The sequence below is a fragment of the Nipponia nippon genome, unplaced genomic scaffold (assembly GCF_047370975.1).
Source record: "Nipponia nippon isolate SJK-2023a ecotype South Korea unplaced genomic scaffold, ASM4737097v1 scaffold_5, whole genome shotgun sequence".
Taxonomy (NCBI): Eukaryota; Metazoa; Chordata; class Aves; order Pelecaniformes; family Threskiornithidae; genus Nipponia; species Nipponia nippon.
Window position 1 is genome coordinate 38,418,593 of NW_028262369.1, and position 23,755 is coordinate 38,442,347.

Genomic DNA, 23,755 nt, shown 5'->3' on the forward strand with positions numbered 1-23,755 from the left:
GGTCTTTTATATGTTGCTGAATTCCAATTATTTCCCTGTAAGAAACTACAGGCTGTCCTGGAGCTGCTGAAATGAATCACTCCAGTGAATGCTTTTTCTTCTTTTTTGCTGCCAATTCAAAACAGTAAAAAGTCTGGCTAAATCCTTCCTCCCTAATAAAATCTGGTGCAAAACTTCCACTCATTTGGAGGAATCGTTCTACCACAGCACCCTGATGTATGTGGGGACCATTTTCTTCCTGAAAGGATTTTACTGTACATTTATGCTAACTTTATCAGAAAAAGGCACCCTCTAAAATTCAGGGCTGAGACCTCGGCTGTATTGGAAATGCTGTCATCCTTCATTAACTAATTTGCTGGTTTATTGAAACCACAGACTTGTGGGGAACATTTCTGTGCCAGACCTTCTCAATGGGCCGGTTGTGCAGGTAAGAGCTCAGTGCTGTAAGGGTTGCACAATCCAGCCCTTCAGCTTCAGTAAGAATATCCTTTTACAAGCTCTAAGATCAGAAGTACCTGCGATATTTTTAGTTTGGTGCAGTTCGCTTTAGCAATGCAGGACTGTGTGTATGGGATGTTCATCGGGCAAACACCACGGCTTCAAACTCCTGCAAGAGAAACTGCCTTTATTGATTTTTCACTGTCCGAGGCATGCCAAGAGCAAATACAAATACAATATAGAATGTGGATCTTCAGATGCCATTTGGGGATAAATGATTACAAGGACATGAGTAACAGGCAAAGAAACGTGCTCATGGCTGAAAAATTTCCAAGCTTTATGTTGTCCCTGTCTTTGCCAATCTGGTTCAGCCAGGGAAATAGCAGGGAGCGCCTGGCCGGTCAGCCCTGCCGTGGTGCGCGGATCCAGAACTAGGCAGGGAACAGGCGTAAGGCTGAGAAGGCAGGTTGCTCCTCGTATCTGCTCTCTGTGTTTTGCTGAAGCCTCAAGAGGAGAGCCAGCCGGCGATATTCATTCTGGTGGCATTGAGAAGCGGACACTAGCCTGCTGGGAAAAGATCCAAGACCATCAATTCATTTTCATTTCCTATGCATCATTTAGATGGTGAGAGTATCGATTTAATCCGAGAGCTAGAGTTGACAAAGCCATATCCATGGCTGCTGATATATAGCTTTGCTTTTCTTGTGACTTAGAGCATCTGGGAAGTGGATTTAAATGGACAGCTTGTGTGTCTTCTTTGAGAAGGGAAAAGGTGAAGGTCCGTGAAGAGACAGTTGCTCTGGCACAGCCCTCGCTAGGCTAGAGGGACCCTGGGCAGGTGGGACGTCACCTTGGTTGTTGTGGTCAGTTCACAAATGTCTTTAATTTGCTGAAGGAATCAGGCCTGACAGGGCTATAGGGCTTCATAAACAACTTTAATTTGCTTTTTCCCTATCCTTCCTCAGATCCAGGTGAACATAATCTGAGAAGACGTGAAGCTCTGATTCAAAACCCCACATCCTACAGCTGATGTCCTAGGCGATCCTGTCCCACATTTAACATCAGGCTGGTTTCTGTGTTTTAAACGAACACGTGGGGATCTCTGACCTTTTCACTTGAGGTAAACATATATGCCAAGGGAGGGTACAGTCACAGTGCAGGGTGATGCTCCAGTGCTGCCTTTAATTTGGCTGGTCTGACTAGCAGTGGCACAGCTGTCAGCAAGGGGGGTTAAGACTCTCTGCTTCAAGTGTCTGTAAAAATACCTTTCCTAACGTTGCTAGCAGGGCCCTGACTGTGCACACAGGAACCCCACCTTCACTTGCTAGTAGGCGGCTCTGACGCCCCAGGCTTTGGGTGCCAAGGAATTTTGCAATTTCTTTGTGTAACTTGGAAGGAAAGTGATATTTTGGCTTGGGTTTTTTTTTTTTTTTCTGTCATTGCTGCTTTCGCTCTCCTTCCCCTGGTACATATATTGGAGAGTTTATACATCTCAATGAAATTATGCAAAGGGGAGGCATTGTCCAGAAGAAAGGAGAAAATGGAAAAAAATTATATAAGCTTCCAGAAATAACATGGAAACCATTTTTTTTTCTGTAGTACTGAAAGCCTGTTCTAGATGAGTGAATTAAAATTGTTTGCAGTTATACACCGAAAAGACAATATAAGTGTCTGCTAGGAACGCCCACCTGAGTGGGACCCCCACCTGTACAAGCACTGCCACCAGAGAGTTTCACTGGCGTAGCCGGGGGTTTTCCAGGGGAAAGGCACTGGGATGGCCCCTTGCAAATGCCATCTGATGAATCACGCTTTTCTGAGGCGGTTGTGGAGCAACCTTTGGCTCTGCATCCAAATTCCACTGAACAAGCACAACGCAGGAAAAATTCCTTATACATAATACGAGGAGAAAGCTAGAGCTGGTCTAGCTCGCGTCAGTTCCTGGGGCAGCCGTCTCACACGTGGTCCCTGAACCACACGGAGCTGGAGCTGGCCTTTGTACGTGGGTGTGAGCAGGGCAATCAGAGCGCCTGGGGCCAGTTTCAGGCTTTACCCACGGTGTATCCGTTTCCAAACCCCAGTATTTTGCGTGCAGGAATGCTGCAGGAGGCAAGGCAGACCGATTGCTTCATGGAGCGCTAATCCTGGCACTCTGGGTATCGGGGCCTACCATTACACTAGATGTATATGTTTGCATTTGATTTTTGCCTCTCATGGAAAAATACATAAGCACGTCCCTCACACTGTAGCTCTCTGCTAGCTCGCCTGCAGTTGCTAGAGTCATAACTGGGAAAGGAGAGGAAAAAGGGAGAGAGACGTATCTCAGCCACAGGGAAGAACTGGGTCAGAGCCCACAGCAATGCCAGTTCACCGGTGCCCATGGCTGGAGGTGACTGGGCTGGGTGGTAAATGTCAACAAGAAGGGGGAATGTATGCATTTCTTCTTTGTTTGAATCCTGATTTGACCTTTCTGTCCCAGAATGCTTAACATACGCCACTTAGAAGGGAAAAATTCTTCATGGCTCCCTCCCATAGCTACCTAAGATATTTCTGGGCTTTGTCTCAGCAGTGAAGGGGGTGAATCCATTAACCTGACGGGAGTTGAGATTACATGTCCCTTGGTAGCAAAAATAGGTGACAAAAACTGCCTTTGAAGCCCCCGTCACCCCCTGATGCTCACTTCTGCCCTTCCTCGGAAAGTCCTTTCAGGAGAGCTGATTGAGCTATTTGTGTGGCTGTACATAAACTGGATGAAAGGATGGGATTTTTAGAAAGTCCTCAAAAAGCGGGGGTTGTGCACCCGTGCAGAAAACCCGTGTTGTGCATCTGTATTAAGATCTATAATCACAGTTAGATGAGGTTATCTGCACTTGACGTGCTCCTGGATTGGGACCACAGACAATGAGGCTGGCTGGAACTGCGTGCTGAGGAGGTATATGACCCTGGAGCACGGAGTTGAGTGAACTCCACATTTCACTGGGATTCTTGAGAGGCAGCCAGCACTGGTTTCAAAGTGCTCTCAAGTATCATGGCGGAAATGTTGACAGACACTGCGATCCTCACACTGATGAATGTGCTCAGGCTGCGGAGAGCATCTCTACATTCGTGCCAGGACTTGAGACCCAGAGTAACAAGTGCAATGGAAGAGGAGGAGGAGGAGGAAGCAAAAGCTGATACTGAGCAGATGCTTTCTATCATTTTCTGGATGAGCTGCTTTGGGCTCAGCAGAAGCAGCTGTCTCCTGGCGAGGCAGAGCCGTGCTGCGGAGCAGAGCAGGCAGAGTTACCAGGGCAGAAGTCATTTTTCAGACCTTGGAGTGAAGCTTTCCAGGGCAGAGCGGGGGGGATGCGAGACCTCCGTCAGTGCCAAGCCGCTCGTCTCCCTGACACCCTGGGAGCTGCTGCCCTGGCTGCTGACACGTGTGGGATGGTGGTGGTGGGTGGCACAGCACCCAGCATTTGCAGTGAATAAACCTATCCCCTGTCTCCAGACCAAGGCTCTGAAGTGGGTTTACCAGCACAATTATTGAGCTAACAGAGTGTGTAATCATCAGATGTTTCACAGAAACCAGAATGTTTGGATGTGAGGCTCCTCAGTGCAGATTAATTCAAAGCACAAGTGGAAAGCACAGAGCAGCATTATCTTCAGCATTAAATTTTCAGATTGTACTAAGCTACCTACATGCACAAACCTGATCCAGAAACACGTGCAGCATATGCAGGTTTTATGAGCCTTGAATGGTAAAGTGCTGAAATTTCTGTCATCCTTGAAGTGCATGGCAAGTAGCATGCATGCAGTGTGAGAAAGAGGCTGCAGCTATTTTCTTCTCTTCTACATTTTAAAGGATTCTACATATGTTCCTTGTTTTCACAAAACTATGCAGCAATTCCCCTCTAAAATGTCAGTAACCTGGAAATAAACTGTTACATGAAAGTTTGACTGTGTGCCACGGTGTACACACTATATCATAAATCCAGAAAAAGCAGGTGGCAATTTTCCCTTCCTGCACTATGGGAAAATACCTTCTGCAAACCAGCTCTTTCAGTAATACTCACCAACATAACACAATTTAAGGAAACAAATGCTGAGCACTCTCGTGGCAGGATGTATTGGGCCACGTGGAAATTGTTCCTGGAATGAACTACTTTGGAAACACAGGAAAAAATATCTCAAACGTTATGTCAAACCATATGTTGACATTCTGGTGATTCTATCACAAATCTTGTAACAGTTAGTGTTTGCTGTACACCTCTGCAGTCTGACTTAAGAGAACATGGAAACCTGAGCTTTAAATAACAATAAAAACAATAAATTAAAAATGAGAAAAATTGTTGCTCAGAGTCACACTGAAAAGTTCACGAATAAAGCCCAAGAGCAAAGGCTCAGAAAGTGGCCTTCGAGTGCAAAAAATATACCCTCAACCTTTTCCCCCCCCTCCTCTTTTTTTAGTTATTTTAAAACTCTGTGTGAGTTCACGACAGTTTCGAGGATGGAGGCACAGGAGCATGGGCAGCCTCCTACCTCTGTGAACAGTTCCTGTAGGAAACCCACATCCTAAACTCTTCTAAGCTTCCTGCAGCATGGAAGAGAAGGAGACGTGCCCTCTTCTACCTGTTTCCTTACAAAAGCAGTAAGAAATATGCTACCGCGTCCCACTAACCGTACAGAGAGAAAAGGCCAGACGTCAGAGTGGACACAGCAGCCAGCTGTGTGTTTTCTTCTGCTCCTACGGCAGGGATGAGTCTTCTGTTTCTGAAGAGCCCCCTTCATGGGGGATTGCCTGGAGTAGGTCCCTTCCCATCTGGGGCTCTCCTCTTCAGGCTTCTCTTTTTCTTTCTGTAGCAAGCCCATGGATTTGTCTATACAAACAAGAGTCACAAAGAGGACTAGAGACCAAGATGTTTGGCCTTAGAAGTCCTCAGCCACTTGAGCTGTATGAAAAAAATCACCCAGTTATTTATTTTTTTCCCTAGAAGATGACATGCTTTTTCACATCTCTCTTGTTTGGCATTCTTGTCTTCAGACACAGTAACAGTACCCTAGTTGATGGTGACTTTTATTTTAAAGGGGCATGTCTTTATACTCGAGATAAGTCGTCTTGACTGCTGCTGTGTGCTGCAAGTGTTTTTATCTTCACGTTTTTTATCTTGGAACCTCACAGTTTCTCGTACATGCTGCTTCTATCTAAAAAGTGTTTCAAATGTATGTGCACTGGCCAAACTTTCAAGGAAAACACTGTGAATAAACCCTTGCTGTGAACGGCACATTGCTATTTCAGCTACTCTGTGTGTGTGAGAGAGGGCATGTGCATAAAATAGACTTAAAGGCAAAGTTTCTTGTGAGGGAACTGGGTTTGTGCCCTTTCTGATACATGAGTACCTACACAGAAGGGTTGAAAAATATTAGTAATGAATATGTATGTTTGTGTTAGTTATATGTCTTGTTTGGCTTTTTTTTTTTGAAGGACAGGGAAGGTTAGGCAGGGGGTATGGCACAGACATCTCTAACATGGGAGCAAACGGGCATGTAATAGGCAACTGAAAGAAGTGCTCCAGGACATTGGTGGGCTGACTGAGAGTGAAAGGGCAATCAGCAATGACAAGTCTAGTTCTGCCTTTGTTTAGGGCACCTATGCAGCTCGGACTCGCCCAGTGTGGAGGCTATAGGGCAAACAGACCAGCCAGAGTCCTACACACCTCCAGCAGCACTTTCCTGCAAGATTAGGTAATAAAGAGAGCTGGCCTCCAAGGAGTGTAAAGTAAAAGTTGTAAATCTAAAAAGCAATAAGCATAATTGCTCATAAGTATTTGCATGCAAGAAAAGTAAGGCACTTCACTGATAATTTGCCAATTACTAATGAGCTGCTCTGCAAAGAGCCTTTCACCTCTAGGGCTGTGTGATAATGAAGCTGATATCCTCTCTCTATTCCCAACCAACCAGCATTCGGAAATCATGCCAAAAACCAAACCAAAGCCTGAAATGGTTTCTGCTATCCCTCACTTCTGTGTTCCACTGTGACCCAAAAGTTATAGCAATTACTCTTTCCAGCGAGTGCCCGCTGCTGCTTGTGGGGTGCTGATGGGGCTCCAGCGCGGCTGTAGCAGCATGCAAGCTCCAGCAGGTCTGTGCTACGGCACATTTGAAAGCTTCTAGTCTTTCCTGTAAAGGAGCTATATGAAGAAGTTTGTTAAGTTTGGTTGACTTTTAATCTATATTCTAAGTGTTTATTTTCCCTGTAGGAAAGGATAACATGATAGTATGTTTCTGCATTAGGATGCTTCCACTCCCTCCTGCTGAATTTTAGGGCATTTTTTATGCTTGTCTTGTACAATATATACATACAGAGGCCATAACATTTCAGCTTTGGAAATACCATATTATGGCTCTGATTTATGCTGTGATGACAGACATAAGAGCCCACTGAAATCAGCGTGGCTCTGGATGGTTACCATGGTTCTTCTGCGAGGCTCAGATGGAAGGATCTGCTTCTATGTTAATATCTAAGAAGAAACAAAGGGAATTAGATTTCATGTTCTAGAAAGAATCAATGCAATTTTCATGTTCCTGCTCCACTCCCCATTGTCCTAAAATGCAAAGAAAGCCATCTCCTGCAAATGTCAAGTGTAGTAGAGATGCATGTTAAAAACTAAAAAAAATATATATTTTCTGCTGCTGTGAATGCTGTTTTAACAGCACTGGAGAGACACGCTGTTGGAGAGATGTGCTCATGAAGATTTAAACATTATGTCAATCACACCTGCTCTAAATAGAGCTAAGAGACAGAGATCTTTGATCAAAGGCCAGAAGAACCCCCCCCCCCCCATTGTCGATGAGATTCAGAACAACTCCACTGCAATGAAAAACAGAGGATTTGTTAGTGTTAGGCCTCCACAATTGCTAATACTTGGTTGCTAACCGCTGTTAGCAGCAATTGATAGTCATTTTACAGAATTTCTTCAGGTTTTAGACAATGCTTTAAATGAAAGGGTAAAAGAAAACACAGCACTTGGAAAGAGGAGGAGAGGGTGTGGGTAGTTACAGTACCGAGCTACAGAAGAGCTGTATTTCACAATAACCGTGCTGCTGTGTGTGCTTGGAGAAATCACTGATTGTTCCCTTATCCCTGTACTACTCTGAAGAATTTACGAAAAACACGAGAAAACAAGCCCAAGGAAGCAGCGGAACATGAATGCAAGAGCAGAACGGGATTGCACAGGGAGATTCTACACTGAACTGAAACATTCATGTTTTGGATCATCGAGAACAAATGAAGTACAATACTGGTCTGTTCCCCTTCTCTTCTTACGTCTCCATTTTGTTTTGCTTTGCTTAGCTTAGATTTTTTTCCTTTTTGGAGTCCTGCAGGGAGGAAAGAAGGAGCCTTTGTTTCAAAAAGCCTGAAACCAACAGTGGCCCATTGATCATAATTAAGTCTAAAATAATACGTTTTTGCTGACCTGTTTGTATTGAATCCAAAAAATTGTATGTTATACCTGCTGTAGCCTTGGTCTGCCCCCAGATCCAGTTTCTTCTCCCTGAGCTTCTGGTTCTGGAACAATAACTTTAAATGCCCAAATACGCCCATGTGTTTGCAGGGCTGCATGTGAAAGCACCTCCTCTTCTGTCTGGTGCCTGAAGTGCTTGTTGGTATGAGAACAAATTTTTCATAATCTGATATTCTCTTTGTCACGTACCCTCTTTTCTTTCACAGACTGCTGTCCCCATAACAACCACCTCTGTTGTCAATAACTTCCTCAGATCGTGCAACAACACACAGGATAGCAGCAATTCTCGTAATAACACTGGGGAGTTGCATACAAATTATAAGTAACCTTGACATGATGCGCATGGGCCCAATTCAGAGCTTCCTGAAATCTGTATGAATCTCTCTGCTGATTTCAGTGATTCTTGGTTTCTTCAGAGGCTGCTTCTAACCTTTTGAAGTCAGATTTTTAATGTGACAAAATATAGAGGCTTAACCCTGTGACTCTTGGTAGCCTAGCATGCTCTAATGAGTAAACATGCTGACGGATTAGTCACCAAACAAGTGCGCTTTAGGAGAATAGTGGAGAGATTCACAAAAAAGATGCCTTTTTGGCATCAAGTCCTTTATCCTACAAACAGTGAGTGTTAGGTGCCTTGGTCCTGCTTCTGCCCATTCTCAGTCTGGGTCTTTACAGAGACCCACACATGCAGGTAGCGTGCATAGCCCGATACGGGTTCTAAGGACGTGTGCTCAGGGAGAACCCCCTTCAAGGGTCTCCCAGTACCTGTCTCCCAGACTGCTCATTCGACTCACCAACTAGTCTGGCTTGAAGTTCATGAGCAGATCACATGCACAGGCACAGAACAGAGAACACAATCACATGGAAAATAGTTAAAAACAGAATTTGAAAAGAAGATAGGACAGACAGTGGCAGTCACAGGGCTCAGCCACACAAACATACTGACCAGTGTGCTTACATACAAACGATCCTTTTTATTCCCCTTCTCCAATCCACCTCAATCTTTTTTGTTCTTCCCTGATGTACCTTTGTTCCTCCCTTCCTTGTCTTTGGCCGTTTCCCTACACATCTCATAATAATCCTGTATCATCTTAACAGTCTCCTCTTCAATCTCAGTGTTTCCCTCTCAGGCACCTCATTATAAATCCTGTTCTCCTTTATGCAATAGTCCCCTTAGGTTGCATAGCCTACCAGAGAGTTTCATTTGTTGAATCTCTCAGTACGTTTTGCACCAGGGCAACAGCTAAATCATTCATCTTTGATAGTCTTAGGAGGAGCTGATTCAGATGTTTTGCACCTGGGCAACGGCTAAAACATTCACCTTTGATAGTCTAAGGGGCAGCTGATTCAGATGAATCAGGTTTTCTGGATCTTTGTGTTTATTTTGAATAACCATTAGCCAGATATTGTTACAGTAATCACAAATCTATCTATTCTGCATTATTTCCTCCCTTCAGAGCTGCTTATTCACTAGCATTTTCATTAGCCATCTCATTTGGCCCAGCCAGATGCATTGGAAAGGGGTGAGAATCCACTTAGCGCATTCCTCAGCAACTCATCCTGCAGCATGCATTGAGTTGTCAAGCAGAGATGATACTTCATAATTTTGACTGCTGCATGTTTCAGGCCACCTGGGAAAATCAGTTTATTCCCACCACATTTGTATTGAATTGCTACCTAGGATAGCCTCTGGCTTCTGTGCACGTATATGCTATTTTTTAATTCCTCACATTTTTTATTTTGCCTACAGCAAAATGCATAGAGCTGTGCCCATGCATTTTCTTGCCCAGGAAAAATCTTCAAATATGTTTTTTTCTTGAAAAGAGACGTCTGTGCCAGGTTACGGTGAAGTGGCGGGCAGGCCCTCGGCAGGCTTGCTGAAGCAGATGCCCAGTGGCACGGCGGCGGGCGCCTTCCAGCGGGAGCCCCTCTGACCGTAGAGCCCACACACTGGTCTGCTCCCATCTGCAGGGCAGCGTCATGCTGCTCCTTGCTGCTGTTCGCAAGCACAAAACTACAGATCAGGTTGAGCAGCGCTGCACCCAGCAGTGCAAAAAAGGCTGCAGAAAAGAGGCTGCTGTGTTGCAAACATGAGGCATACAGCCCTGAAGGTATAGGAAAATGCCTATTGTATAAATCTCACGTTCAATGCAAGAAACTTGTCTGGTCTGCACGAGGGTGCATGTGTAAAGGGATGGGTGCACAAACAAGTCTGTATAAGGGCTATTTGGACTTTGAAATCACCGCTCTGCCCAAGCATAACGTACCTTTGGCTGCGAAGTCAGCGGTGAAGCCGAAGGAAAGATTCCCTTTGGCGGGGAATAACCATTTTCTCTGCCTGTATTTCTCCTGCGATGCTGGGGAGAGGAGGGCGCTGAGAGCTACCGGAGGAGAGCTGGTCAGGGAAAACTGCCAGCTGCGGTGCTTTTCCCTTGCTGTAGCTGTAGTCTGCGGTTCAAGTACATTCGCATCTGCTGCCATCCAGAGCTCGGGGAGGGAAACTGTCTGACTACTCTGCCAGGCTTAGGTTTTAGTTTAACAAAAAACTTGGACTCTGCACCTGGGTGAGTCAAATCTTCCTTTCCTGCAATGGGGCTTTTATTACTGTTCAGACGGGGAGAAATTGGAAGTTTTTGATGCCGTCCTGTCAGCCACCCAAGACCAAAAGAAGCCCTATTTCCCTGACAAGATCAAACCCCAGGAGATAGTGGCTTTGCCCACCCTTACAACCCGAAAGTTCACCCACAGCCTGTCCTCAGAGACGTATTCCCAGGTTTCTGTACCAGATCTGCTCGTCACTCTCTCCCTCACATGCTTTTTTTTTTTTTTTTCTCCTTTTCTTTCTTTTTTTCTTTCAGGGTTGTATAAAATGTTAAGAAACTATAAGGAATGAAATGCTTCTCTGCACATGATCTTCATGCAGGGCTTTGGAGTTTTTTGCACGATGATGTGTCTAGGGTGAAGTCTGTTTCTTCCTGACATCTTTGGCTGTGTAAAGCAGCAGTCTTATCTCACAACTAACTTAAAATGGAAGTCTGCGTTTACTGTTAGCCTGTTTCAGTGTTTCAATGCAGGCTGTTACAGATGCTAGAATACTTTTTCTCGGGATTGACAGATGAACCGGTGTCAATACACATTAGGTTCGTCAAAGGGGAGCATTACAGGGGTGACACTGCTTAAATAAGCATTTTGTTTTGCAAAACCATTCGGTTTGCACAACCCAGCAGCAGCCCCCATTGGGAGGTGGCGGGGCTGCGGTACATGGTTCCTCACGCCCAGGGCTGTGGAGTTGCGGGGAAGCCACCCAGGGCTCACGCCCGCCAGGCACCGCCTGACTTCTAGCTCAGCATAAGGGCAGATTTTGGTACTCGTGCACCGAGGGGAGTGTTTTCTGCAGTGGCCACTTCACCGGGGCCCAAGGGGGTGGGTGTGTGTGAGGGTGGACGTGCGGATGTTTCCCCACCACTAATCCTGGAGCGGCTTCAAACATGAGAGGACACGCCACCCGAACGCAAAATGGCGGCTGCCAGGGTCCAACATGGCCGCCGCGCAGCCTCCCTCGTGACACAGCCGAGGCGGGCAAGCTGCGCCAACGGTTCACGCGGCGCCGCCGCCGGTCCCGGGCCCCTTCTCCTCGCAGGCCGGCCTGGTCACGTGACGCGGCGCCCGGGCCAATCGCCGCGCTCCGTGGCCGCGCTGCCGCGCACGGGCCCCGCCTCGCCTCGTTGTGGTGGAAGGCGCCATTGAGAGAAGCCGGAGCCGCCGCCGCCTGGCTGCGGCCGTCAGCCGTCCGGGGGAGCAGGGCCCGCCGCCGCCGCCGCCATGGACTACGGGGAAGGTGAGGGCGCACCCCCAGAGCAAGGGTAGGGCCCGGCCGCCGCCAGCGCTGCCGCCGCGGTGCCCGGCCGCGTCTCAAAATGGCAGCGGCTGCTTTGTTCCGCGCAGGACGGAGTTCCCCCTCATCCACCTCCTCCTCCTCGCCGCTCCTCCCGGGTCGGGGGAGCTGCTGCGGCGGCGGCCGGCGGCGGGAGGGCTGCGCGGGCGGAGGGCCCTCCCGGGGGGCGGCGCGGGCGGGCGGGCGGCGCGGGCGGGGGCGGCGGCCCTCCGCGGGGCGAGGGGCGAGCGGGGGGCGAGGGGGAGGCGGCGGGCGGGGGCGGCGCGGGCAGAGACGGGGGGAGCTCGGGGCGAGCTCCGTGAGGGGGTCGTGTCAGGAGACTGGAGATCCGACAGGAGAGAGAGCCGCCTCTTGTTGCGGCTCCCTGTCTCTCCCCTCCAGCTCTTGCTAAGCACTAAGTCATTCTCACTGACCCATCCTCTCCAGCTGAAGACAGAGATTGGAGATTCCCAGATACCCCCATGCATTGTGGTGTGAACATGCCCAGTGGGTCAGTCTCAGGTATGAGCTATAAATACGTCTAACCTGTAAAAAGCGTTGGGGCTGAGCAGTCAGTGTTGACAAAAACGAAAAGCAAACGGGTTATTAAAAGTACGTAACATAGTTTGACTGCACATGTTGTTTTCTGGAGGAGTTATAACTGGCTGGGAGTGAGACTTGATTTTCATCTTGGGCATGTCAACATGAGCTCCTGCACGTTCCAAATCAAAATTGTGAGATCAAGGAGTGGGGATGGGGGGGGAATACAGACTTTTCTTATGATGATGCTTTTTGCATAAATCAGTATTTTGTTTTCTTATGGACTACTGTATTTGGTTCTTACTACTGTTGAAAAGAAAGAGGATGTTTTCCCCTTTTATACAGACATGGAAAAAACAGAACCTGGGACTGCTTGATTTTTATTTTTGTTTTTATTTTTTTTTTTAAAGTTTGCTTTAACTAAGAGTTTGGGAAGGAATATAGAAAGCATATAAAATAAATGTGATACAGCAAAAGCTAGCTCTTGTTTTTACACTATCAAAAATACCACATAGATACAACAAAAAGGAATGCGCATATTTTTGTAAGATGATTAAGGTTATGAGTTTAGTAAGACTCAAGAAATGATTTGACATCTCTTGCCAGCATGCAAGCAAGTACTAAAAGGATGTTAATATAAAAACTTTACCATAAACTGTACCCAAGCTTCATTTACAGATGTCATCAAGTAAGTGTTTGCTGTTGGATCTCTTGATACTCTTGCTGGCCATTATATGGAAATAACACATTGGATTACAGATGCATCTTTGATTGCAGTATGATCATTTTTTTGATGCATTCCTTGAGTCTTACCTTTTTTACCAATGATATTATTTTGCATTTATCTTTATTTATAGTAAAAGAAATAAATTAAAGCTATGGCCCTGTTTTTTAATCTTCTGTATTGATTCCTAATTAAATGTCCTTTAGATTTTTAGTAGAAAAGGTTATTTTTAAGTGGCGGTTGAAGTATCTTATTGGAATATTCACTCTAGCCATTAACCAGAACCTGCTTTTCTGAGATCTCATGACGGCAGTATTAAAATGAATCCAGGCTCATCCTATGGGAAATAACCAATAAAATGTATGTTGTACAATTAGATTGTTCCTTTCATGTACCTCTGTAATAATAGTTTTCATCGTGATAATTAAGTTTTCTATTATTCGTAATTATTAAACAAGCTTAATTATGATGTATGCAGCTTGAAACATTTAACATTAATGTTTATGCATTGTATGTACATTAGTAAGGCATGCATAAAGCTTTGTCTTATCCCAATTCTGCACAGTGGGCTAAAGGCTATTTTGTAGGGGTCCAGTAGATGGCAATAGAGGATGGATGTTGAGAGTTTTCATCTTTGCCCAGTTTTCATTTGAGTTCTTGGCAAGGTTCTTCCTGTTGAAAACTTTTAGCCAGTGTGAAGCACTTTTTATTGGATGGCTGATGACCTCCCTAATTCCACCATTGTCTCTTGCTGATGACTGGTTTGAGACAGAGATGACATGGCCTGTAGAATAAATTCTGTTAATATTATTAACAGAAATATTATTAACTATTCATGTTAGTATTATGATTACTGTAACTGTTGTCCTTTTAATCTGGAAGGGGAAATAGCTTTTGCTGCTATTCCTAAAATTCATCTACATTGTTGGATTGGTTCCTTGTTTTGCCTGGGACTCCATGATGTGTTAAAACTTCTGTATCTAATGACAAGGTTGTGATCTTAAAGCGGGTATGGTGTTATTAAAAATGTAATGTGCCTGGAAAAAATGTTGCTTACTATTGCACAATGGATCCTTAAGGTTGTTGTAGTCATGGTGCATTATGAAATTTAGCTTGTTTCAAGCCAGTACCTCTGGGTTTTTTTATTGTTTAAACGTTATGTTTATTTTACTGAAGTTTATTTTTTTCATTTATTATTTATTACTGCAAGATCTTTCTCCTTTCTCATCTTCCTAGCCTTTTTATGTGCTCCACGTGGAGAACACTATTGAAAATGATTTTGTTTCTTTGTGCTGTGAATATGATCTCAGTGTTCTCTGATCTTAAGCTTTTTCTTTTAAATCGAGTCCTTTGTACCAAGGGATTCTGAGTCTTATCTGCTACATGTTTAACTTCCTAGTTCTTTTCCTAAGGAAAATTTGATTTTTCTTTGCTGGCTGTTGAGATTTATTTTGCAGCTATTTTAAATGATCTCTCCATAAGTTGTGGCTTTTTTTAAGCTGAAGGAACACATATACATGAACATTTTAATTTGTAAATTGAACTTGTCTTTTAGTGTCCCATTCTTTTTTATTTTAGAGGTAATATATTTTTTTGCTTTTGACATAACTCTTCTTCCCTCTCCCCTACCCCAGTAGACTTTAAGTATGATCTAGAAATGAAAAGTGAGATTGTTCCGTGCAATTCTATTTCTGTACTTTAGTTCAACAGCTCATTCATCTACACTGTATTTATGCAAGAGGCTGCAGATACCAAAACCTGATTTATTCCTTCAACAAACTCTTGTTTCAGGTACTTTGTCAGTGCCTTCACCAGTTCAGAGATTTACTCTTTCATTTTTAAACTTTAGGAGCAAATATGAACCACTTCCCCCCCCCCCCCCCCCTTTTCACTTTGTAGTATTCATAGATACACAGATACAATATTTCTTCAAAGGTTTCTTTGATAAACAGTTACTATTTAAACTTAAGTACTACACTTTTGCATTTTCAATTTGAGACATTGCAATACAATTCCTGGTGGTTTTTCTCTAGTGCTTCAGCACATGTTCTCTTAGCATGTGAAACAATTTCACATTTGGTCTGAATAGTTTGCACAGATGGGCAACTTCTGCATATCTCTACCGGTGGTGACAGCCAGAGCTAACATAAGAGTGAACAGGGAGCAGGCTACAGGCAAATTGTTCTGTGCAGGTACAGCTTTTTTTTTAATGCTCCATGTCCATCTGTCTAGCTTTAGTTAGTAGAAGAAGAATCAAACGTGTGAAAGTGGCCAGTGCAAATGGATTTTGATGTCTGTGGTTGTGAGGTTTGTCAACTAATAAGCAATTTACCTTGAGATTATAATAATTAAAGCTGTGCAAGTGATTATTATTCATCTGCTACATTCAAAAATTGAAATCCTTTTATTTTGGTTCACCTAAGTGAATATTTACTGTCTTCTTGTACGTTTTCCCCTTTTTAGGATAAAGCCTGTCTGGAGAACAGACTTTCAAAGTAAAGCAAAGCTTAATGCCTGAAGAAATACTGCACTTCTTAGTTTGAATGCACTATCTTTGTTGAGCTCTGGGCATGAGGTGTAAAATCTATAAATCTTTGGTAAAGTTTGCAGCTGACAAAATGACTGAACCAGGAGGCCAGTGGCTGGAATGATAGGTTAACTGCTCAGCAATCTGGAAGAGTTAATGAAATAGTTGGAAGGAGATCATAAGATCACCTTCATTGGGTCAGGTCAAAGATGCATCTGTCCCACCTCACCAATATCCTGTATGTCACTGTCTGTTTGGAGATGTGGAAGGAATAATACAAGTACTCCTTTGGTATATTTATATGCCTTCACTGGTTTGCAGCTTGGGGACTTTCTGAACCAGAGACTTAGTCCTTGTGTTTGACATCCTTTGAATTTCTTGTCAGGGGATTTATCCAATTTTTTTCTTAAATCCATGTAAATTTTTAGTAACTTCTTGTCACAGAGCTGTTCCAGGACTTAAGTATCTGTTTTATGAAAAAGGATCCAATTAATTTTTTAGCTTGTTATTTTTAACTTTCATTTGCTACCTCCAATTTCTTGCGGCAGAAAACCATGCAAGTGATCATCCCTCTTCGCTTCTTTGTACCTTTTGTATCCCCTGTTAAACCTTTTCAAACGTGAGTGTTTTGTAATGCAGGTAAATGCAGTGCAGTGACTCTGGAAAGGATGAGTAAGTTGTTCACTGTTAGGGAGGAGGTGGTGATGTCTGAAAGGCAGTGATTTGAGGATTTAGGGACTGGCATAGCTCTACGGCAAGACTGTTGATGTTAGGTAACATGAATCGTGGATGAGTAAAGAGAGTGTTGAGCAAAAGTGGATGTCAGAAGTTATCCTGTGATTGTAAAACATATTTTAGTATTTGCTTTAATGCTAAAAATTTTAAACTAAAAATTTATTTAAAAACTATGCTTCAAACCATTTTTTTGAAGAGCTCTTTTGCGTGTGAATGTTTTTGTGTTTTTCCCACTAACAAACTTGTGGCATATGGACAACACTGGTCACTACTTACTACACTGTAATAGAACTGGATTGCAGTGGCAAAGATCTTGATGCTGTGTTGTGTTCTTCCTTGTTGAATGATTTGATTCACCTCTTCAACTCTTAACCTAATTACTTTTGTGCCATCGCAAGGTCTGTAGATAATAGGGAGCAGGTGAAACTAAGATAAATTATTGGATGCTTTCAGGTCCGATATTTCAGTTTTCAGAATGTCAGTGTCTTTTGATTAGATATAGTGTATTTAAAAAAAAATACCTTGGATCTGAGATTGACCATGGGATCATGTAACCTTAATTTCTGTGAAACTGAATTTATTTTATTGACTACCTTACTCTTTTTACTGGCCTGCATCTTTATGTATGCAATCTTGAGGGTATTCCACTGGATTAGGTGGTAGATCATTCAGTCACACTAGAGAGGAATATTAAATGCTTCTATCAGAAGGCTCAGCCATTTCTTTAAAGAGTAACTTTTTGCAGTTTAAGTTGATGGTGTGTGGTGCTACATGATTAGTATTTTGAAAAGCTTTTTTTGTGCTTTGCTACAGAATCTTTATTGTATGTTCGGAAAATGGAAAGGTGCAGTGTGACTTCCATGTTCAAAGTTTTTTTTGTTTCAGAAGTATCATCTTTAATTTTTTAGAAAGTACCTATGATTATTAGAAGAAAAAAATCATCAGATCTCAATTTGTTGGAGTGTCTATTCAAGCATGCTAAGAACAGCTGTGTAAAAGTGATACAGTCAGCTCAATACCATTTGCAGAATTCTTGTTGTTGACAGATGTAAGAAAGTCGATTACAATGGCTGCCTGGTGCTTACAAGAAGCAGGTACAAACAGGAAATAGTATGTATACTTATTTTCATCGCTACAGTTATTTTCATGAAATGATGTGCACAGAGAATTACTATGTTTCTTTAAACAGGAAAATTTCTTCGGGCTTCAAGTGTGCTTATTGTCCTGTTATCTTCTTGAAAAGTCAATCATTTAAACTTGGAGATTTTGAAATGTATAAAATACTCTCTCTTGCTAGAGTGGACAAGTCTTTGTGTGGTTGTATTTTTGTCCTTCCCGTGTTCCCTGTATTTTTCTTCTCTGAGTTACCTTTTCTGTGAGGCTTGACTTGCCAGGCTTTCTTTGTATTATCCAAACGTTAGTGGTGGTTCATACCAGGAGGCAGTTTTGGTCACTAGAATGCCAGTGAAGTATAAATTGTGTACGCTACAGGAAGGCAGTGGATCATACTTGTTATGCAGATCTATGACAGTTTTGGTGCTTTGAGTTTATGAGTGGTTATCTACCCAGAACATAGGACTTCCCATGTTGAGAAAGAAGTTGGTTCTTTTGCCAGACTTCGTTACAAGATAAAGATGTCATGAAGTGACATCAGTTCAGCTATGAAATACCAACATCTTAGTGCAGTTATTGAACTGCAACTCAGTGCTGATTTCGGTGGATTTTTGTTTGTGCCAGATGGGAGAAAATTCTTTTCTTTGGCTGTAGCCTATATACAGTCTGCACTGCAGCATGACAGCTTGTAACCTTGACAAAGACCTTGGGTCAATGTGAGTGAAGGTTTCTTGTGGCGTTGGATAGAGAAAGCAGATGCCTGTGGGCTGTGTGTATTATTAAAGGGAGGGAAGTGGTCTTAATTCTCAATTAACTTCTGACATATTCTACATCAGGCTTCTTTGTTTAATTCTCTTAATTTAACTTGCGTCTGAATTCCAGCTGATGGAACAATAATCCCGAGTTATCCACTACTGGGAAAAAATATGAACTGGATTTCAGTTAAGAGGTGCTCAGATAATGACAAAGACACATGGCTTCCCTAAGCACAGTGTCGAAATTGGTTTGCAACTGGCAGTTTTGTATTTTGTGTATAAGCACTGTGGCAAAGAGTAAACTTTTTACTTAAGAATTTAAACTAGATTACTTAATAAGACTTCTTGCTTGCTTTCTTTATAAACATTTTTCTGCTCTTTTTTTAGACATGGACCGTGATTATGGGCATGGAGGCTATGGTGGCCCACGATCCATGGACTCTTACCTTAACCAATCCTATGGGATGGAGAGTCATGGAGGTGGAGGCGGAGGAGGTGGTGGTGGTGGTAACAGGTAAAATAATCCTTCAGTTGTCCCAAGAATTCATCAAATCCAATTTAAGTTTAATTCATTCTGTCTTCTAACTTAAGTGTTCCTGAGGCATGTTGTTACGATTTTGTATGAACACTTCTGTTCTGAGTCTTCATGTTTGATAAATACTAGCAAATACTAAACTGTAAGAGCTGGATTCTTGTAATAATCAGCATTTTTGTGGAAAAGTTTGACCGTGAAACAATGCGTCTTTGAATGAAAATGGAAAAAGTTTATTTTTCAGTAATGGCTAGCAATTTGTAGCTGATTGGCCTAATGTACCATTTCTGACATAGCAGACTAGACCTAACTGGTTTAGTGCCTTAGACTGAATCTATCAACATTCCGTTTTCAAGGAACATTTAGGGTATGTGTTCTTTGGTTTGAATGTGCAGTGCTCAAATGATCTTGGTATTGAATCTGAAAGTCATGTCCAGATTATTTCATTGGCAGGTACTGATTACACTCAAAACTGTGTGCATGTTCTGGGCTGCTTTGTAAGATGGATTGGTCTAAAAATAAAAATTCTGATGCAGTGGTCTTAAAGTTGTGTATTTAATGCTAGGATACTATTACTGTTGCTCTTTCAGATAAAAACAGTAGGGAGCAGCTGATTTGATTTAGGTCTTAATATCATATTCAAAGGAGCATGCTTTTCAGAGTAGTGATTCTATCTTGGAGGAAATAAAATGTGAAGAAAACTTAGATAATCTGATGGTTTTCTTGTGTGCGCCCTTGAATTCTTGTCTGGCTGTAGCCAGACTACTGTATGATTCTTGTCTGTAGTCACTGTGGTGCCACTGGGCAAGGACAGTACTAAGTAGGGAGGTTGGCGAAGTGTTGTGTTTTGCTGCACGGTTCTGTTAAACATTTTAGTTAAGTATAATTTGTTTAATGCTGAACATTAAGATTGACTTAAAAGTCTGAGCAGAGATTCAGGAATGAGCTGTACCTACCATATAGTAATCTGCATATGATTGAGGTTGAATGAATACTTGAACACCAAAATGTCTCTTGCCATGTAACGTTAATATTGTGCATGGGCTCCTTCTGTAGATAGTGTTATTTTCTGTGTAGCTTTGGGTCTTCTGAGATTAACATATTTTAAAACGAAGGCATTCAGTTTACTATAGATACAGTTAGTAATTTGAGTCTGTTCTAGTTTATATTTTATCAGTCAAGGGGTTGTCTTTCCCAACTCCTGCTGAATCACCCTATTATAACCCTGCAGGGACACTAAAGTGTTTCCCTTCCAAGTGGTTACAAATATTGATGATTTCTATCCTGACCCTCCCTCCCAGGTAAAGCAAACTCTTGGTAAATAACTAAAGATTTCAGCTCCTTGTTACTCTACTCTGAAATTCCAAGGACTCTTTTTGTGTCCACTGTGCATGCATTGGGTAGACTTTCAAAATCCTGAGTTGCTAGACTTAATGGTCTGCAAGTGAAAGATGGATACACTGAAGATCATGAACTCTTTGTTTGGGAGACTGAATTTTACAGGGAAGAAAATTTCCAAAAAGTAAAAATATGAGTGGAAGAGCACGTGTATTGTTCCTTTAAAATTAGAACTATGGGGTGTTTTGAGACTCACAACTGTACCACTAAAAAAAAAAAAAAAGATTTTTTTTTTTTTCTTCCCTCAGTTCAGAACTAAGCCACCTTTTAACTGCTGTTTAACTGTTAGGATATGAGGGCATGATTTTGAAGAAAGGAGAGTTTGACTAGCCTATGAATGTCTGCAGGTGATTATTTTCGTGAGACTAGGGCTGGGCTCTAATAATGTTTTAGTAAATAAATGTTGTTGAAAATTTTAAGTAAACAAAGTTCAGGCATACTGAGCTTTAGAATTGTTTGTAGCAAAAATGGCTCAGATAGCTTTCTATCTGGTCATAGTGTGATTTGCCCAGCCCTAATCAAGATTAAACAATAACACAACTGTACGGACCAGTATAGTAATAAATTGATTTTAGTTGATAAATGTCAACTGATAACTTGTCTTTTGAAATGTATAACATTAGTAAGCTTACTTTTTTTTCTCCTCACTGTGCAACTTTTCCAGGTTTGGACCTTATGAGTCTTACGACTCCGGGTCTTCTCTGGGTGGGCGAGATCTGTACAGATCTGGCTATGGTTATAATGAACCCGAACAAAGCCGCTTCGGAGGTAGTTATGGTGGTCGATTTGACAACTCCTACCGGAATAGCCTTGACTCTTTCGGAGGTAGAAACCAGGGCGGGTCTAGCTGGGAAGCACCTTACTCCCGTTCAAAATTGAGGCCTGGGTTTATGGAGGACAGAGGAAGAGAGAGTTACTCTTCCTACAGCAGTTTTTCTTCACCCCATATGAAGCCTGCACCTGTAGGCTCTCGGGGGAGAGGAACGCCTGCTTATCCTGAAAGTGGATTTGGAAGCAGAAACTATGATGCTTTTGGAGGACCATCAACAGGCAGAGGCCGAGGCCGAGGAGTAAGTACAGAATCTTTTCAGATTCTTTTCACTAGACACTCTTTTAAACCCTTTCAAGACCACTGCTTTAAAATGAATGCACTGTTCAGTACAGTGTGGGGTTTTTGTCCAAGCAAACTATCATGGTTGACAATGTTGTTTACCCCCTTGAAGCTGTCTTCAAGTAGAACCCAGTCCCTCTTTCTGTTGAAAGTAATGAGTCATAGAAGACTAGTTGATAAGGTTTGTTAAATCTCTCCTTTTGTTTGAAAGGTGAAGATAAAAGTAGTAGGTTTGGTCTAAAAGGGGTTAAAAGGACTTGCATTTTTCCTTGTAAACACCAGCATCTTTGCTGCTGGTGGGGAAATTCTTGAATATTGTAAAAGTTTTAATTCAAAGTCTTTTGAAGTTTTGAGTAGCTTAAAGGTGCAATGTATAAGCAAAAAATAAAACTCAGGTTGTGAATGCTAGAGTAGTTTTTGTTTCCTGTAAAGGTAAAAGTTTAGCTAATTGTTTAATATGTTGAACACATGCTTTATCAAACATCAAGTCTTCTTTTAAACTTAATTCATACTCTGACTTGTTTATTGGAAGGGTGATGGGGAGGAAATGGCAAAGGTGGGTGGTTAGCAGTTACAGTGGTTCTTTTTCAAAATTAAAGCATGGTTAAAGGGGCATCATCAACTTGCAATCAGGTCCTTTCACAGAGTTGAGATTAATTTCCAGGTAGTGTGCCTAGTCCTGTTACTTGTATTCATTTTGTTTTGAAGACTTACATGTTTTAACTCCTTTTCAGTGGATTCCTTTCTAGTGTAGGATGTAAAAACTGTATGTCCAAGAAACAGCAAGATTAACTGTACACAAAATAGTGGATCACAGTTTGGAGAAGTAATGCTTGATGTTAAATGAGCTAGGGGGAAAAAAAAATAGAACGGAAGAGAATTTAAAAAAATCCTGACAGAAGAACTAACTTTAAGTTGATGGTGTCCCTTTATCTTGGTTTTATAATCCCAGTTCCGATTATGTTTTCTTTAAGCACAAAGAGTTCAGTGGACACTTTTCTGCCTATGCCTCTAGGTGTAACTTACGTTTTAAAATTCTTAAGCATGCCATATTTCTTTGGGAAGCAATTCTTTAATATTAAACCATATAGCTTGCTTGTAGCTTGAAGTGTAGAGGAAGATTATTTTTTACTGGGTCTTTTAAATGCCTAATTGTGTGGTGGCTTTGTTCCAGAAAGTCTACTTTGCAGCATTCTTGAGTACTATAGTTGCCATATTCAAATTTTAGCTCAGATTTGCACATGGCTGCTAGCTAGCATATAGCATGGTATGAGAAATAGATTGTAATCTTTGTTTCTCTGCTTGTGAAGCTGAAAATGTTAGGTTCTTAAGCTGGGATGCCATCCTTTCAGAACTCATTTAGATCTGAAAGTTTTGTGCAGAGTTACAATCAAGTAGCCTTATTTCTTTTTTGTTTTGCTTTTGAAATTTATCTTTTTAGTCTTTTATGTAATAAAGGAGAATGTAAAGGCTAAACTACTTACCATATGTAAAATGCATTGCACCTTTAATAGATAGACTGTTTAAAAAAAAAAGTACTTGAAATTATCCAAGTGCATACTTCATGTCAAATTTATATATGTACAGTGTAAATGTACATGCTAGGTAGTTCTATAACTATTTTGACTAAATAAATTAACATGGAGATCTTGTGCATGGACTTCTGATTAAGAAAAGTGCCTGTTTTGGTACATTCTGTCTGTCATTTAAAACTTACTTTTAAAAAAAAAGTAATACTTTTCACGAAGTATGTTGAAGTTATTTTATGTTCTTTCAACTTTGATAGTGTAACACTAATTCTCTTCTCATTGCAATACAAATATTTCTGCTTATCCAAGTCACCCATCCAGTCAGTGGGCTCTCTTCTGCCCTTCATTAATCAAATAATTAAGTTAATATTAAGAAATATGTTAGTGCTTTTGAAAATATTGCAGCTACCTAATTCTCCCTCTTCAGATGGCTCATGTATTCCAGGCCTTCAGAGAGGTAACTTGCATTAAAAAACTGTCCACAGATGGCTGTACAGCATGTTAGAAATAATAGAAAGGTTTAATCTTTCAACTGAATTTTAATTCCTATTGCTGCCATGTTTTTGTATTGCTCTCTCCAGGCCCAACTTTTAAATTCTGAATTTATTGAATTCAGTGGAAAGATAAGTGAAAGAAAGAATGAGCTTCCTTCAGTTAATCACTGTTCCACCCTGGACAACCTTCTTTACTCAGTTTTCAAATCACTGCTAATCATTTGGCATAAAGAAGCTTGGGGTATTTTTTGTTTTTTGTTTTTTTTAAATGACTACTGTCTGAAGTGTCAAACTGGATTGGTTAGCTCTGTTTTTTCCCAGAGGGAGAAGGCATTCATCATGTAGAGAATCTGAAGAGAGGAGCCAAGATGTTAGGCTGAGATATGAGCTCTGATAGACATGTTCATTGTCTGGACAATGGTTCTGAATAAGCAGAAACACAATTTATACATACATGTTCATTCTACTGGACAAACACCCACA

The 23,755-nt window shown here is 42.0% G+C and overlaps 1 protein-coding gene and 1 long non-coding RNA gene across 4 annotated transcripts in view; one reads left to right on the forward strand and one right to left on the reverse strand.

Moving 5' to 3' along the window:
- Positions 1-605: 605 nt before the first annotated feature.
- On the reverse strand, positions 606-10,737 carry LOC148052136 (uncharacterized). 2 transcript variants are annotated; one of them, XR_015698726.1, is made up of 3 exons: positions 10,208-10,737; positions 5,096-5,294; positions 606-1,005 (listed from the first exon to the last, which is right to left on the reverse strand). It is a non-coding gene; the product is annotated as an uncharacterized LOC148052136 (long non-coding RNA). The 2 variants fall into 2 exon arrangements; XR_015698727.1 differs by having other exon boundaries at positions 606-1,002; positions 10,208-10,736.
- Positions 10,738-11,620: 883 nt separating this feature from the next.
- The window catches only part of ZNF326 (zinc finger protein 326), a 29,158-nt gene continuing 17,023 nt past the window's right edge, over positions 11,621-23,755 (forward strand). The window contains exons 1-4 of one of the 2 annotated variants that reach the window (XM_087731449.1): positions 11,621-11,778; positions 12,262-12,336; positions 18,596-18,722; positions 20,803-21,208. In XM_087731449.1, the coding sequence (XP_087587575.1) occupies positions 11,763-11,778; positions 12,262-12,336; positions 18,596-18,722; positions 20,803-21,208 (624 nt within the window). In that variant the 5' untranslated portion in view covers positions 11,621-11,762. The remainder of the gene's footprint in view (positions 11,779-12,261; positions 12,337-18,595; positions 18,723-20,802; positions 21,209-23,755) is intronic. The other variant, XM_087731451.1, reaches the window with a different exon arrangement.